General features: G+C 40.7%; 1 protein-coding gene across 1 annotated transcript; it reads left to right on the top strand.

Annotated features, from left to right (window-relative positions):
- The first annotated feature begins 337 nt into the window (after nucleotides 1-337).
- THAP12 (THAP domain containing 12) lies at nucleotides 338-14,824 on the top strand. Its single transcript, XM_018923956.3, has 5 exons — nucleotides 338-632; nucleotides 9,160-9,280; nucleotides 10,778-10,885; nucleotides 11,670-11,706; nucleotides 11,966-14,824. The coding sequence occupies exons 1-5, from the start codon at nucleotides 544-546 to the stop codon at nucleotides 13,909-13,911; spliced, it is 2,301 nt and encodes a 766-aa protein (XP_018779501.3). The 5' UTR covers nucleotides 338-543; the 3' UTR covers nucleotides 13,912-14,824.
- The last annotated feature ends 3,027 nt before the right edge of the window (nucleotides 14,825-17,851 follow it).

Below are 17,851 nucleotides of genomic sequence, written 5' to 3'. Positions count from 1 at the left end.
ACGCCGTTAACACACTCGGTTTAACACACGCACGGTGTGTGACAGACACACTCCATTAACACACTCGGTTTAACACACGCACGGTGTGTGACACACTCTGTTAACACACTCGGTTTAACACACGCACGGTGTGTGACAGACACACTCCATTAACACACTCGGTTTAACACACGCACGGTGTATGACGGACACACTCCATTAACACACTCGGTTTAACACACGCACGGCGCAATTCACACACAGAACCCCCCGATACCCCGCGCATGCGCGCCCCCGCCGGGCCCGCTCCTCGCGCGCACGCGCAGGGCCGTGCCCGCCGCGGGCGCGCGCGGTGCAGTGTGGGAAGGAGGTGGCCCCGGCCCGGCGGAGCGCGGCGCTGAATCCTCCCGGCCGCTCACAGCACTGTGGAGCCGCTTCCCGCCCTGCCTCCCCTCCGGCCGCCGCCACCTCCTCCTCCTCCACCCCACACAGACACCCTCCCCCCCCGCCCCCCTCCCGCCGGCCCGCGGATTTAAAGGGGCAGCGGCGCCGGCCGGGGGAACCATGCCGAACTTCTGCGCGGCGCCCAACTGCACCCGCAAGAGCACCCAGTCCGACCTGGCCTTCTTCCGCTTTCCCCGCGATCCGGCCAGGTGAGACCACCTCGGGAGGGGCGGGCTGGGGGAGGGGCGCCCGGCTCTCCCCCTCAGGCCCCCCCGGCCCACAGCGCTGCCTGTCTGAGGAGACATCGCGCCGGAGTGCTGGCTCCCTTCCCTCTGCCCGCTCAGCTTCCCCCGCACCTCCCTAACCGCGCCTCCTTACCCGCGGGGCCGGCGGGCGCCTGGACCTCCGATGGTGCCTGCGGAGGCCGCGCTCGCTCCGGCGGGGCGGGGCCGTGGGACCCTCCGGGCTGTGGCGGCGGGAGGCGGGCGGGCGGCTGCGCCTGCGCCGGGACGGCGGCGGCTGCGGCTGTCGCCCCTCGGGGGAGTGGTGGGCACGGCAGCGGCGGCGCCGCTCCGGGATGCGGCGGGAAGAGGGTACCTGGCCGAGACGGGGATGGGGGCTGCCTGCCTGTGGGCAGGGTGGGACCGTGTGTGAGGTGGTGCAATGGGATGTATGGCTGTGAGAGATGTGGGGCAGCTGGAGGGGTGCCCGAGCCATGGGCTCAGGTAGGGAGCCCTGCACTCTTGGGGGTCCCGCGCAGGCTCAGCACTGGCTCAGGTAGTGAAGGTCCATCAGCCCTGCTGTGTGTATTAGGCGATGTGGTGCTGGACCATGAGGCGTGTGCGTGGCAAATGGGAAACTCCTGCGGCGGGGAGGAACTGTCACGGCATTGCTGGGATGGTGGCAAAGCATCATGACCAACAGCAGAGGTGATGGGAGAAATTCCCAGTGGGTGAAAAGCAGGGGTGGTGTACTGGTAGGGCAAAAAGTGTGTGAGTGAGAGACAGTGGAAAATACTATGGCAAATAAATCATGTACTTAGATATAGAAACCCCCATGTAAAGGTTCACCGTCAAATCGAGATGACACTCTTAAAATCACTTGATTTAACATGATGCTCACAATATTGGAAGGGGACATAGGCATAGAGCAATACCAGTTACCTCTTTTCTAACAGTCAATAGTTAAGGCTGGGCTTTTCATGATTTATACATTATATTTACTTCCTCCCTTGAAGCAGCTTGACCTGATTTTTGGAAAAATCAAAACCCTGTGGGAATTATGCATATGTAGTATTTTCTAAGGAAACAGACCCTCCAAGCAATTTCAAATGAAGATACAAAAAAAGTTTATATAGGTAATAGCTGCTCTCTAAAGTTGTGATTTTGGATAAGTTATGAAGTTCTCCTGGATGAATGCAAGGCCTTGCTGTAAAGGCTGTCCAAACCTCTTGATGTCTAGTACATGCAAGGTATTGTAATACAATCCATATTCCACATGCTTTTACTTTAATAAGAACTGAAATAAAAATGCTTGCTTACCTACTCTTATTCTTTCATTTTCATGCTTTGCTCTTACTGTTGTCTCTTTCTGCCATCTGTCCTGTGAGACCCTTAAGATCTCACACAAAGGAATGTCTGCAGTTTGTGTGGAATTGAAGAAAATTGGCACTGGCTGAGCTTCATTCCTAATTTGTAAGAGGTCCATGCTGTAAAATGTGAGTCACATCAAGCTGTACAGAATTCCTCAGTAGATGACAGTTTACTGTATGAAGAAAATACCCTCTTCAATTTGTAATTTTTTTTATGGAAGGACATTTTGAATGAGTGTTTCCCATGGTAGCAGTGCAGAGGGGTAGATAAAGGTGTGTGACCAAATGATTACATTTTAAAGATTAATTTTTTAAAAACTCTATTTTATAAACTCTAGGATGGTTTGGGTTGGAAGGAACCTTAAAGCTCATCTCATTCCAAGCCATGGGCAGGTACACCCTCCATTAGACCACCTTTCTCCCAGCCAACCCTTGGAGCACTTCCAGGAATGGGGCAGCCTCAGCTTCTCTTGGCAACCTATGCCAGGGCCTCCAAACCCTCACTGTAAAAAATTTCCTTCAGATATCTAACTTAAATTTGCCCTCCTACAGTTTGATGACATTTCTCCATGTCCTGTCACTACAGTTCCTGATGCAGAGCTCCTCTCCTACTTCCCTGTAAGGCCTCTTCAGGCACTGGAAGGCGCTGTGAGGTCTCTGCACAGCCTTCTCTTCTCCAGGCTGAACACCCACTACTTCCTCATCCTGTTTCCATATGGGAGATGCTCCAGTCCTCTTACCAGCTTTGTGGACTTGGTCCAACATTTCCATGTCTGTCTTTATATTGGGGCATACTGTACACAGTACTTCAGATGGGGTCTCACAAGATGGGCAGGAGGAAGGAGAAACTATACATAAACTGTTTATAGCATCTTTTTACTCTTAAAAGCAGTCAGTGACAAAGATGATGTTCTAAGTTCTCTAGAAGTTCCCCCCTGAATATTTTACAACTTTCTGTCCAAAGTTGATCATATATTCTATTTTACCAAGGGCATTTAGAGACTGATAAATCTGTGCATCCTTAGGTTTTACAGACTTGAGGATGTTTTATTCTGTGGGTTGGTCTAAAGCAGTCTGCAGATGGAAATGAAAATATGTTCTTTGTACTGCTTGCTCCCACTTTTATAGGTCAGACTGGAATGGTGAGCAAAATTCATTGTCCCAAAATGCTATTTGCCCTTGGCAGCTTACAGTGGGATAACTGAAAATAAAGTTGTTAGAATACATCTTAAAATAAATTTTAATTTTAAAAAATCATTGATGATAAATGGATAGTCTGGGTAAATTCTTTCTACTACCTCACTGTTTTCAGTGTTTCCATAATAGCTGGGTAATTGCCTTTAATGTTTTCCCAGTTCAGTGCTAAGCGGTTCCAGTTAGACATTCCAACTCTGATCTTTCAGGTATTAAGAAGTGAGTGAGAGCTAACCTGTAAAGACTGCCTTCTTTAATTTTGGCTTCTTGAGAAGATAAAGGGTTCAAAGATAAGCCTTTGGAGAAGAATCACCAGTATTTAATGGGTGGTATATTGTCTTTTCATATCAAACTTGTGTAAGTAGCTTCTGTTACTTCCATAAGGTTTACAGTTTTATGCAGTCTAGGCAGTGATCCTCACAGTAGGGTATGTTTGTTTAACTCTCATCTGTGATTGTGGCTCTGTTCATCATGGTGGCCCAAGTTGCAGTTGAGCTATGAGTGTTTAGAACAAAATGCTTCTTAAGCAAAGAGACGCTGTTCTGCTGCAGTTGACCAGTAAGTAATGTATACTCTAGTTGCAACTCAGTAAAATGCCATTTCAACTTCCATGAGATGTCAGCAATCTCTGAAAATGTAAAGTTTGTGACTGAAGAAAACCTTCTTAAAAGCTAATGAGCAATGCCTAAGAGGCATGAAGGAAACTTTCCTGCCTGACCATTCAGAAGCCACACTGGGAGTCCCCTTTTGCACAGCCTGAGACTTTAATTGTTATGAGCAAAGCCCCTCCAGGGCAGGTGGCTCCAATGAAACAGAGTGCCATTTGGCTCCCTGGACATGCCTCCACTCATGGTGGCAGCCTAGTTTCCCTTTCAGCCTCCACCCTGGGTTCTGGGTTTTCTGTAGCAGAGTCTCAGATGTCTGGTTCCTTTCAGCACTTCAATCATAATGTGATAACAGCTTGAGCTGATGCCTCTGGGGATTGACTCTGAACCAAGAAATCCCTGGCTTTTATATCCTTACAGTCTCTGCACCCATTCTGTAAGTGCTGCCCTTATGTAGAGCATCGTTCCAAGTACAAATATAAAAAAGCTAACAGGATTACCATGGCATTATAGATTCCTGTGCACAAATACTTAAATGATTACCAATAAAAAAATCACCATCAACTGGTTGATCATCCGCTACTTGTTTGATGTGAGAATGGTGTATCCAGTTTCCTTATCTAAAACTTACAGCAACTAATAAATGGCAGTATATGGTCCTTCCTATTTAACTTCCAGTTTGGATTTTACTGAAAATACCTTAGTTAATCCTTCATCTCCAGATTGTATGTCATGTAGCTGTATTTTGTTTTATTGATTATTTTGTGTGAAGTTGTCTCCAGCCATTTATTTTCTAAAAAGGCTGGTCCTGGATATAATTCTCTGCCAAACACTATTCCTGTTGATGACCACTCTAGAGGTTGGTGAGAGTTATTTCCAATATCTTGCTATCCCATAGTACTACTCCTAAACTCCAGGCCATTTTAAATCTACCTGACTACAAGTTTGAGCAGTTTTATTATTTCTTTGTTTCACAGGAGCCTTTGGTATAAGCTGGACAGAGTACTAAAGTGATTTCTCTTGTAAGCTTGGTAGCTTCCAGCAACATTTGTATTTCAGTTCCATTAGATACATTCTTTTCTTCTGAAGGAAAGAACTGGTTCCTTCAGTAGTGTAGATGTATGATGCTCTCCAAAAGCTTATTTAGAATTAGTAAAGTCACTCATTAATTATGTCTCCACCAATTACATCTCTCTTCCTAATGCAAGTTAATTCAGCCTCTTGGGCATTCACCAAGGGTTGCAGAGGTTCTCCTTTAAGCACCTCTAAGTTTCTCATTCCTGTGTAGCCTGTGTGTCATTTGCCATTCATGTATGAGGATCCATTGGAGAATGGGATTAGATCCAAGCTCTCTAGAGACTGATCATGCATATCTCTCCCTGCAGGTGGCTGAAGTGAAACACTACCTGAGCACATCATGATGCAGCTCACTGTTGAAGGGAATGGGAAATAAAGCTCTGGATTAAAAAAAATAAATCTCAGACTAACATGTGCATTTAAAATAATTTATTCACAACTATATGCTCTCAGTGGGGATGATGCTTGTGAACCATGCTTAAGAATCATGTCCATTTCATGTATATGTGGTTGTTGGGTGACTTGGACCTAAGTTTGCTCCTTTTCATGGTAATTGCTGTTGCTGCTATTGCTTTTAACATAGGAATTATTCCCTGCTGCTACAGCATCCAGTTGAGTTGAGTAGTAAGACTCAGGGCAGTCTTGTGGATGTAGGTTTTGCATAAGGACTTCACAAGCTCGATAAGCCTGTCTTATCATGCAGAAATAGTTGAGTACTGAAAGATTTGATGAAAGTTAATACATAATTTTATTCTAAGATCTTTCTATTGCTTCTTGGGTAATACAATGCAGAGCTATAGTGGGTGATCTCAGGGGTCTGATTTCCTTTTTCTTTGTTATTCCATTCCTCAGAGAGTGTTCTATTTGGATCCAAACTCCCAGTGAGACTGAAGGGCTGAACTCAGACTCAGATGGAGTTTTCAGGTTTGAGTTCAGTCATATAACCTGTCATCTCCTTTTAGTCCTGTAGCTACCTGAGAGAATGTCAACATTTCAGCCTTTGCCATTAGAGCTTCCTAAATTTCTGGTTGCTGATATGCTGCTTCAGTGGGTTGAGAAGCTTAGTGCCCATGCCTGATCCATGATATGAAAGAGGGGAAGTTTATGTTAGGTACTGGGAAGAAATTCCTCTCTCTGAGGGTGGTGAGGCCCTGACACATGTTGTCCAGAGAAGCTGTAGCTGTCCTATCCCTGGGAGTGCTCAAGGCCAGGCTGGATCGGGCTTGGAGCAGCCAGGTCTAGTGGAAGGTGTCCTTGCCTATGGCAGGGTCTGGAACACGATGGGCTGTAAGGTCCTTTCCAATCCAAACCACTCTAGGATTGTGTAGTTAGGATCCTCAAACTGGGGCTCTGAACACCAAGGGCTTCTTTTGGATCATGTGCTCAGGTGATGCCTTAAAGAACCTAGAAATAAAACAACATACCCCTGAGATAACATTAGTATAGGAGGTAACACAAAGGTTGGTCTTCATTGGAGCCCTCCAGAGGCAGACACAGAAAAATGTCCTTGAAATACCCACTCCCCCATGGGGTGAAGTTTAGCAAATCAGCATAATTGAACAAAAAAAAATCACTGATTAGAGACATAACAGGTGATGCCATTTCCCTTGGTCCAACCTTTTCTGAATCCTGCCCATGCCCTCCCCCCCACTTCCTCCTTAGATGGGAACTAAATATTGTTTGTGAAAATGGGTCTTGAAGAGCTGTTTTTTGGCCTTGGTTCCCAGACAGAGCCAAGATAGCATAGGGGGCCTTGGAATGTGGGGTTTTTTCTGCCTAGGGAAAAGGTAGGGTAAAGTACTGGGAAAACTAGGCACAAATAGAACAATAGGCTACAAAGTTACAAATATATGTGTAAGAATAAAGAGAATATATAAAAGAAAACAGGCAAAAATAATTTGGCATCACAGGCAGTGTTTCCTTCAGCACAAAAGGCAGCAGCCACAGCCAGTTTTTCTGCAACTGTTGAAGAACTTCGTAAGGGAATGATGCCTTGAGAGGCTACCTAGAACAGAGGCTTGACGGTGTTAAAGGAATACAGTAGGTATTTATTAAAAGGGCCTTCAAAGAACACACCTTGGGCAGTACAAGAGCCTGGCCAAGGCTACCCCCACGTTGAACAACAGGTCACATGTTTTCACACTTTTGTAAATTTTTGTCCATTTGCATGTTAGGGTTAATTGTCCAGTTACAGCTGCAGGTTATGAAGTGCCATCCTCCCAGACTGCTCTCTCAGTTTGCTGTTGTTTGTACTTTTTGGGCCTGAAGCTGCAATGGTGTCCTTGGTTCTTGAGCTGGAAAAGGATTGTTTTGTCTAACTAAACTGTGAGTGTGCTAACACTTTATATGAAGTTCAGAGTTACATACTAGTGCAGTACAGAATCTGGATAATATGAAAGCTAAAACTTAAGGCATCAGGAAAGGAGTATTGGGCATCAGGAAAGGAGTATAATGAAATCTGTGTGAGGCTCATTTTTGAGTAAGCCCCCTCTGAAGAGCTGGTGGTATCTCTTGCTGTCAGTCATTGTTCTGGTCCTTGACTATTATTAAGTACTAAGTGGTACTTACTAAGTACCTATTAGGTTCTTTTGTTGGCATTAACATGGGAGGGCAAAGAATTCGGCTGATATTTGCCTGCCCTTGACAGCTGTGTGCCAGTTCTGAATGCACCATTCCTGCCATCAGTTTGTCTCCCTGTCATTGCCCGGAGGTGATTCAGGGGAGTTAACATGATGTAAGGCGCTCTGGCTTTGCTCTCTCTCAGTGTTTGTCAGCTTCCCCGAATTACTGAGAGAAGTAGGTAAGACCATGGGATCAGACTCTTTCTCTGGACTGAAACCCTCCCTACTAACTACAGAGGAGGCTGATCAGCCTCTGTGATCACATTTAATGAGTTGTTTAGTAGTTGACACCCACTGAGAAAGTCTGAGCGCCAGAGTCAATATAATTTACACGCTACAGGTCTCCCACTTTAAGAGTATTTATATCATTTGATGAAGTGAAGAAAGCTCCCCTGTTCTATTTTTGGGGTGATTGCACTGCCAAGGCAAGAGCGCAAGATCTGTTGTGCCAAAAAATCAGATTTTTTAAAACATTGTTTTCTTTCCTTATTTTAAGTTGTTACTTAGCATACTCTGTATGGATCTCCAAGAGCAATATTAGAAATTATTTTGATTTATGGCATTTGCCATCACTGTTAATTTAATATTTTGCATGAGCAAAAAATTGAGATTTGCAAATGGTTCAGCCAGCAGAGATCAGAATCAAAAATTCCCCTCTTTCATATGCACAATTGAATACTGAGCTAAAGTAGAGGTGAATCCATTCAGACCTGTGATTTCCTCATCTGGGCTGCCCACCAAAACATCTGACAAGACAGCCTTTGTTCTTATAGTTGTTTTTCTCCCTCCTTACTGCTATAAACCACAATTTCATGTTTGCCATCAAAAGTAATAGTAAAATTGCTTTCAACTAACTTCTGGCAACAGCAAGTAACTTTGTTGCTCAGAGAGTGATGGAGTGTACCCCATTAGGGGAACTTGAAGCTGACTACTGCATTTGCATCAATTACTGCAAGTGGTTTACTCACCAGAAGAGACAGTCTCTTGCATACCTAAATGGGGTCCTGTCAGTAAAGGAAATATTTCTTTATCTTTGTGGTATATCTTGGAAAACTAATCCAAAGCAAAAGTAAATACATGTAAAAATACATATCTAAGGAGAACTTTCTTTGGGCATGGAAGCACTGTCTGTGGAATGGTTGCTTTTCTATTGTTATTATTTCACTTTCATAAATCTACTCAACTCCCTCAGTGACCACAATAAATAAGAAGAATACTGTATTTTGAAGGGAGGTGGAAAAGACATCTATCTTAAAAACTGCCTAGAAAATGTTATGACTTCAGACTACAAGCACATCTCTTTGGTTTTTAATTTTTCTTTTTAAGAGCAAATTCTTTGGAATTAAATAGTTAAGTTTCATGAGCAGCTGTGCTACAGTCTGCTTTGTGTGTGTGTACGTGACAAAGGCAAGAATATATAAATTAAGGGAGAAGACTCCTGAATTTGATGGGGTGATGTTGAGTGGTGAGCAAAAGCAGAAAAAGTAGTTTTTAGAAAAAATTGATGTTCCTAAAGGAAGTTGTAAAGAACTTTCCCAAGCCTTGTATCAAGGTCACTTGCACTCACTTGTGCTCCATTTTGAGTATGGTTTGAAATTGTAAGGGATTTTGTTTTATCCTAAGATTATCTAATTATTCTTACATGCAGATGTCAGAGATGGGTAGAGAACTGTCGAAGGGCAGATTTAGAAGATAAAACTCCAGACCAACTCAACAAGCACTACAGATTGTGTGCTAAACATTTTGAGACTTCTATGATCTGCAGAAGTGTAAGTAAAAACAAGCATTTGTTTACTGCATCTTGCAAAATGTGACTGACATTTTTCACCAGAATGCTGCTTTAATCTTTCAGCTCCTGCGTAACTCGTCCCTAGGAAAATTAATTTCTTAGTCTTAATTGGGATCACTGCCATTGTCTGGGGCTCCACACTGGCTCTCAGCCATTGAGAATGATAATGAAGATGAACAGTCCGAGGAGAGAGAAAAAGTGGTGCTCCTGGCAGTTTAATGTGTTTGTTGAACACTGTCCCTCACTGCAGTGCTTTCCTCATTTCACTTGTTTCACTAGAGATTACAATGTTATATAAGTTTATTGGGTGTAATTTTGCACATCTCTGATTATTTAAATTTATTAATGTCCTGTTCCTGTGTACATGGTGTGATTTGGTTAAATTACACTCTGTTGTGGCCACAAGATTTAAACACTCTTTACATCTGTCAAGCTATAATTTCCTGTTACATTTTCATCCAGCTAAAGTCAAGGCACTATTTTCTGTTAATGAAGTAATAGCTTTCAGTTCTTTTTGTCAACAATATGATTTTAACAGCTTGCATAGGAGTAGGAAAGGATGCACTTGGGGCTTTGTATCAAGTTTTAATTTCTAGGCTGAATTTCACTCTGGTATATTAGCTGAATGGATCTTTTAGTTATGAATGATAATTAAATATGCAGGTCAAACTCTGAAGTCCTAGTGGTATTACATGTGATGAGGTCTCTAATAGCCAGCATCCCTGAAACAGATGAAAATTGGAAGTAATTATGACTCTGAAAGGAAACACTATGAAACTGTATGAAATGTATTTCAATCTAATGACAACATGACATCAGTTACAATTTTGTACTCAGTAGAAATTAGCCAGTATAGGCAACACAGGTTTGCAGTATGTCCAAATATAACATTTTACTTTAATTTTTTTTTTTAACTGGGAGCACTTACATGATCATCTAGAAGTCTTTTCTTCTTTTTTTTTTATTCTCAGGTAAATTTTCCCTCAATATGACCTTTTACAGTAGTGCTTGGTGGACTTCATAGTTCTGCAAAAAGAAGCAATTGAACATTTTTGCAATTAAATGTTTCTAGAATTGTGAAATAAGTGATTAAACCCAAAACACAATAGTAAAAAAATGTTTCCCTTCTGATGCATAAATGTCTTTTTATCCAAAAACTTTATTTTTTAAAAAAATAATAATAATTGCAGTAAATTAAAATTATTGCATCTAGGGTCTTTGATATAAGGATAATGGGGACAAAAAAAGGATTTGTAGTTTGGATTGGAGTTTTCTGTAGTATGTCTTCCTATTTTCAGTGTCCTCTAGATATCCCTGAAATTTAAATTGCATAGCTTAGCTTTCTCTTTAGTAACATCAAAAAGTCAAAGTACTTTAGAATAATAACATAAACAAGAAAAAAAGGAGAGAAAAAAAAGGGCACAGTGTCTGAAATTTCTCAAAGAATTCCCTAGTGGAGATGTGTGTTTTCTTACAGAGCCCATACAGAACGGTTTTACGGGATAACGCTGTGCCAACTATATTTGATCTTACAAGTCACCTGAACAATCCCCACAGCAGACATAGGAAGAGGATAAAAGAGCTGGTAAGTTTTTAATGTAAAATTATTGGTTTATTATTAAAAGAAAAGATGACAAATAAGTTAATGTGAAACTTCTACACAAAAATGTGAAATAAAAATATTTATTTTTAAATAGAAAATACAAACACTTGAGTGTTTGTATTTTCTATGCTGCCTATTCCTGTATCTTTTTTGTTGATTATAAGTTAAATGCACAATAAAAATTTTATCGAAGGAAGTCTTGAAGAACTAATCTGGAAAATTAAATGTGTTGGTCCAGAGCTGATTCTTTCATCCAAATCCAATGTATAGTTTTCTTTTCCTTGTTACTGCAGTGCCAGCTGAACACAACTGAAGCTTGATATCCCAAAATTCTTGCTGCATGTTGATTGTGATCTTTGGTTCACCCATTTAACTTCTGAAATCTGAATCAATCCAGACATGCTTGTTTTAGCTTATTGTTGTGAAAAAATGGTCCATGGATAAATGGAATGGAGTTAAAAATGGAGTTAAAGATAGTTCTGTCTACTGGCAGCACATTACCAAATTGCAATAGAATCTATTTACTGATAATTATACATGTTGAAGAACCTCCTAATACAACTGTTCTCATGTAGTTGGTAGATACATGTCATGGCTGTAATAAACTACCTCAAGAAACCTCCTGGTGTTAGAATTTCTAGCACGTTTTGGCAAATGTTAACTGGTCTCATCTACAGTATTTGTATCTCATCTTGGTATGTTAATATTTTAAGGTCACATGTTAGACATTGTCATCAATGTAAGTTCTTTTTGTTTGATTTTTAAGAGTGAAGATGAAATAAGAACATTGAAGCAGCAAAAGAGTAAGTGATCAAAATAATTGAGGTAATAACTTTATTTCCTAAGGCTGATGAGGTAATGCAGGACTCATAACTATTAGTTTATATATAGTGAAGGATAACTGAGTTCCTTCTTGATTCAACCAGCCAGTCCAAACTGTTTCCAAAATACTCATTCACTTTTAAACTGGAAACATTCTTCTCTGAACTCTAGTAACTTAAAGTAATGGGCAAGTAAATGTTATATTTTATTCTTGACACTTACAGTATTTTCATTTTGTAGTTGATGATGCTTTTGAACGGAAACAGGCAACTCAAGAATCAAATGAAAACAATGAGCAAAACACTGTCTCAGAGGAAGGAGGGGAAGAACAAGAGGAAAAAGCTGTCCCCTTAACACTGGAAGAAAGAGAAAACAAAGATTACCTTAAATCATTATTTGAAATTTTGATCTTAATGGGTAAACAGAATATTCCATTGGATGGCCATAATGTTGATGAACTTCCAGAAGGCATTTTTACTTCAGATAACTTTCAGGCTCTACTGGAATACAGAATAAATGGTGGCGATGAAGTTCTGAGGAAACGATTTGAGATGACTGCAGTCAACCTTGAGTATTGTTCAAAAACTCAGCAGAAACAAATGCTTGAGATCTGTGAAAACTGCGTTAGAGAGGAGACACTGAGGGAAGTAAGAGACTCACACTTCTTTTCTATTGTCACCGATGAAGTAGTGGACATAGCAGGAGAGGAACATTTGCCAGTGTTGGTGAGGTTCGTTGATGATTCTCACAACCTAAGAGAAGAATTCATAGGGTTTTTACCATATGAGGCTGATCCTGAAATTTTAGCTGTTAAGTTCCATACAACTATTACTGAAAAATGGGGTCTAAACATGGAGTACTGTCGGGGTCAAGCCTACATTGTCTCCAGTGGATTTGCTTCTAAAATGAAAGTTGTGGCTACAAGACTCTTGGAAAAGTATCCACAAGCTGTGTATACGCTGTGTTCCTCATGTGCCTTAAATGTTTGGCTGGCAAAATCTGTTCCTGTTGTTGGTGTTTCCATTGCATTAGGAACAATTGAAGAAGTTTGCTGTCTTTTTAATCAGTCTCCACAATTACTGGTAGAACTGGACAACACAATTTCTGCTCTTTTTCAGGACAATGACGAAAAGGGTAACGAGTTGAAGAAGATCTGTCGTTCTCAGTGGACAGGCAGGCATGATACTTTTGAGGTATTAGTGGACCTCCTGCAAGCCCTGGTACTGTGCTTGGATGCTGTGAGCAGTGACTTTTCTGTCAGGTGGAACAACTTCATTGTCGGTCGAGCATTTGTACTTTCAAGTGCACTAACAGATTTTGATTTCATTGTCACTATTGTAATTATGAAAAATGTTCTGTCTTTTACAAGAGCATTTGGAAAAAATCTCCAGGGACAAACATCAGATGTGTTCTTTGCAGCTGGCAGCTTAACAGCGGTATTGCACTCTCTAAATGAAGTGATGGAGAATATTGAAGTTTACCATGAATTTTGGTTTGAGGAAGCCACAAATTTGGCTACAAAACTGGATGTACAAATTAAACTCCCAGGAAAATTTCTCAGGGCACAACAGGGGAACTTTGACCCTGATATGACATCAGAAAATTACTACAAAGAAATCCTAAGTGTCCCAACAGTAGAGCACATAATTCAAGAATTAAAAGATATTTTCTCAGAACAACATTTAAAGGCTCTTAAATGTTTATCATTAGTGCCCTCAGTCATGGGACAGCTCAAATTCAATACATCTGAGGAGCATCATGCTGACATGTTCAAAAATGACTTGCCCAATCCGGACACACTTTCTGCTGAGCTTCACTGTTGGAGAATCAAGTGGAAGCACAGAGGAAAAGATATTGAACTTCCAGCTACTATTTATGAAGCACTTCACTTGCCTGACATAAAGTTCTTCCCGAATGTTTATGCGTTGCTTAAAGTCTTGTGCTTACTTCCAGTGATGAAGGTGGAGAATGAAAAATACGGAATAGGGCGAAAGCGCTTAAAGGCATACCTGAAAAACACCTTGACAGGGCAAAGGTCAAGCAACCTTGCTTTGCTCAACATAAACCTTGACATAAAACATGACTTAGATTTGATGGTGGACACTTACATTAAACTCTATCCAGATAAAGTGGAATATCAAGACTGTATTCCTTCAAACAATTCTGAAGTAACAGATAATGCCTAACTTTTTAAGCTCTAACCAATCTGTTGAAACAGCTTCTTCTTAATTAAGTTTCAAAGCTGGGGAGAAAAACCGGTGAAATCTTTAAAAATCACTGCAATTGTGTTTTCATTTTAGGCCGGGCTGAACAAGCTGTGGTCAAAGACCTAAATTATGTGTTGTTAGTCCATACTAAATGTGTTTGGCAAACAAAATCAAGCCTAACACAAGCCCATGCTCTTGGCAGAGGTGCTTTCTACATCTGATTGGCTTAACTAGGTGCTCGTTTACTTTATTGCATCGTGGAAAAAGTACATTATGATTGTAGATCTGGTGGGGCTGTTACATATTCACTGATTAATTAGGATAAGAAAGAAATTCAAACTATTAAAAAGAGTATAATCTTTTTCAGTTCTGTTACTTAGGATTTTTTTTAAAAACCCAAACTTTTAAGAAAGTCTTTGATGTATATTTAAGTGGCATTTTGGAGAGTGGATTCAGCTATTGCATGATCCCCATGCTGTGGACAGGTCTCGGTGTAAAGTGAATGTCAGTGATATAGGGGTACGTTTACGGTTTTGTTGGAAGAGTTAACCTCTTTAATCTCTTGATGACTGTTTACATTCCTTTGTGTCAGACACAAAACTTTTTTCTTTAGGCTTAACAGGCATGGCAAGAGTATTTAAGTTCTTAAAAGACACTAAAACCTTAACATTTATTCCACAAATGTTTGAATATGTTTGCTCTGCCCCAACTCTGATGCAAACACCATCCATCTTATAGTATGTTTATTTGTAAACTCACTCTGGAAAGATTAAAATAAGAGTTTGTTGTTTGTCTAGAAGTAAGATTGGAAATATTGCTGTTATTTTTGGTGAGAATGAAACATTTTTGTACAGTTTATGGAAATTTAAAATAAAATGTGAATTGCTTTTTACATAGCATTGGATTTCCTAGTAAAGCTGTGCCTCTGGAAATGTGTTCTGTAAAGGTCTGCCTTTTTATTTTAGCAGTTTTTTCTTCATTGTTTTTGCAATTTTAGTGAGTGGCATTTTCCAAAGACAGGAAACTGCGATAGTACCACTGATCTGCACATTCTGTAAGGTTTTTTAAAGTATTTTGAGATAGCACTAACTACAGTGCTTTTACTGATAGAAGTTCTGACAATCAGGCAGAAAGAGATTAAATTTGAAATGGTTCGAAAGTAAAGTTGTGCAGCTATCCTGATGCATGACAGGTTTATAACTTATTTATTGATTCAGACATCAAAAATCAAATGGCTTGGGTTGGAAGAAATCTTAAAGCTCATCCATTTTCACCCCCTGCCATGGGCAGGGAGACCTTCCACTAGAACAGGTTGCTATTAGCCCCATCCAGTCTGGCCTTGAACGCTTCCAGGAATGGGGCAGCCACAGCTTCTCTGGGCAACCTGTGCCAGGGTCTCACTGCCCTCACAGCCAAGATTTCCTCTGCTATCTAATGTAAATTTCCTCTCTTTGGCTAAAAGCTATTCCCCCTTGTCCTGTCACTACAGTTCCTGATGCAGAGTCCCTCTTCAGCTTCCCTGTAGCCCCTTCTGATACTTGAAGGCCCTGTGAGGTCTCCACACAACCTTCTCTTCTCCAGGCTGAACAGCCACTACTTTGTTGTCTTGTCTCCATATGCTAGGTGCTCCAGTCCCATTACCAAGTTCATGTCCTTCTTATGTTGGGGGTAGGTGGGAAATTACAGTACTTTTATGTAATTTTCAGTTGCAGTGAGAAAGGCCCCCAGCAATAGCAAATTGAAAGATTCTAAAGAGTATGAGTTCGTAGTGCTCTAGTGTAGTCAAAATAATAAGATCAAATTTGGAAAAAACCCACATTATCTAAACATTATCTAAATTCTAAACATTATATTTTCTTTCCAGTAGTATTTGTGTTTGCTTTCTGACATACTTTCATGTTATTGCAATTCTTGTCTCAATAGTAAAAAGTGTTTTAGCTAATACCTTTCTCTGTTCCTCTCAATATATGAAAATAGCTCCCAAATCTTGGTTAATGCTATAAAAAACATTTGAAAATTAAAAGACTTATGGAAAATTGGCTCATTTTAAAGATGATCTCAATTACAATTTTAATAAAATAAATAAAAAAATATTTCCCATTTTGGAGTTCTGTGAATTCCCCTGCTAAACACAGCAACATGGTGGTCATGGCATCAGAGGTCATAAGCCCTGTGTCAGTAAAGTCAGGTTGGATAAGCCTGGGCTTACAGGTGGAATCAGAGAAGGAAAATTGGGATCCAGTACCACAGAATTGGCCAAAAGATCTAGACTGCTTTCTGACTGTGTAAATGAGGCCTTTCTAACCACTGTACTGAGACAAATTGAAGAAGGGAAGTGCAGTAAAACTTTGCTGAAGTTACTAAACGTCTGCTGGAGCTCAGCTGAAGACACATGCTTGTGATAGATGCTGTTAATTACCTGGCTCAGTCTTTTGGTTTTGAACTGCCTTTCACAGAGATATTTAGCTTGTCTGTAATAAATCAGGAGCTTCTGATTTACTATGATTTGATTTGTCCTGTTGGTGAGGAATTTCTTGATTTTTTTGATACCTATTAGGAGTTAGTCTGAATAGTGATTATTTGGTAGGATGCTGAAAACCAAAAGAAGGGAGATAAAAATTAGATGTTGGGGAAAATTCTTGTTTCTGTGGGTGGTAAAACACTGACACAGGTTGCCCAGAGAAGCTGTGGCTGCCCCATCCCTGGAAGTGTTCAAGGCCAGGTTGGACATGGCTTGGAGCCATGGTCTAGTGGAAGGTGTCCCTGCCCATGGCAGGGGGTGGATTGAGATGGTCTGTAAGGTCCTTTCCTATCCAGGTCATTCTGGAATTCTATGATTGGTCTATGATGTGGAGGAGCAAAGGCATAGCAGGTTGCAATGATAGGTGCCTCTTCAACAGGAGAGGTTTCTGAGGAGGAGAAAAATTTACTGAAACTACAGTGTTTCCCATCTGATTTCTGGGGGTGCACAGAAAGAATGCAACTGCAGTGTAATCCAGTTACACAATTTTGCTACAGCAGGTCTGAAACTGATAAAAATGTCTCTGAAAATGAAACAATCACTGAATATAAACTTGGATTCTGTTTTGTTGAACAGATTCTGGAGACAGGGAATTACAGTTTTTAAATAGTCTGTCACTTCAGGGCAGTGTATATTTCCAAGGTGCATGTGAGGTATTTTCCTTAGTTTGACCTGGCATTTTGGAACATTCTATTTAGTGAAGTAATTGTTCTGTTGCAATTAGTGTAAGTATTGCTGCTCAGATATATTTTTTAGTGAAAGTAGATTTCCATCGCTGCTCAGCCTATCATGCTCTGTGAAAGCAATGCTACACAAAGTGTATTTCCTTTTCCCATAGACAGAATTCCTGCTAGAAACCAGTATAGATACTTGGAAAATTAGCATGTATCATTTTGTCTCCTGTAGTGTTCTTTCTGGCATTATCTTCAGAAATCCTATATGCACTTGTTCAGGTGCCATGGTTGTGCTGTAAAGAAGTGGATGAGCAGAATTACTTAAGGATTCTAGGTGCAGCTATTCTGTCTTCCACAATCACTTTCTGTGCAACAGTGCAAAATCTCAAAGTGCCCAGAAACATCCCAATTACTCTTGAACAGAGGAAAATAAATCTCTTCATTGTATGTTTCAAGAAGCAGCTGCTAACCTAGAATAAAAATAGGTGTTAATCCCAAAGAAGCTTAACATTCTGTCATCTCCAGACCTGTGGTGATCTCTGCTTTCCCTAAGGAAAACAGTTCCAACAAGGAATAGGAATCTCCCCAACATTTTGCCTAAATGTAATTAGTGAGACATCAGGAAAAAAAAATGGTGTTGGAAGTTTTAAACACATCTACAGCAGTTTCAAAACATGTGCATACTCTTTATAAGCTTTCTTTACTTTGAAAAATAACACTGTTA

The sequence above is a fragment of the Serinus canaria genome, chromosome 1 (assembly GCF_022539315.1).
Source record: "Serinus canaria isolate serCan28SL12 chromosome 1, serCan2020, whole genome shotgun sequence".
Lineage (NCBI taxonomy): Eukaryota > Metazoa > Chordata > Aves > Passeriformes > Fringillidae > Serinus > Serinus canaria.
This window is presented reverse-complemented; position numbering and strand designations above follow the sequence as displayed.

Bases quoted from the DNA above. Each gene is read 5' to 3' on its own strand.
- THAP12 (XM_018923956.3), top strand. From the start codon at position 544: ATGCCGAACTTCTGCGCGGCGCCCAACTGCACCCGCAAGAGCACCCAG. The intron at 633-9,159 runs GTGAGACCACCT...TCTTACATGCAG, and splicing joins TTTCCCCGCGATCCGGCCAG to ATGTCAGAGATGGGTAGAGA. The intron at 11,707-11,965 runs GTAAGTGATCAA...TTCATTTTGTAG, and splicing joins AACATTGAAGCAGCAAAAGA to TTGATGATGCTTTTGAACGG.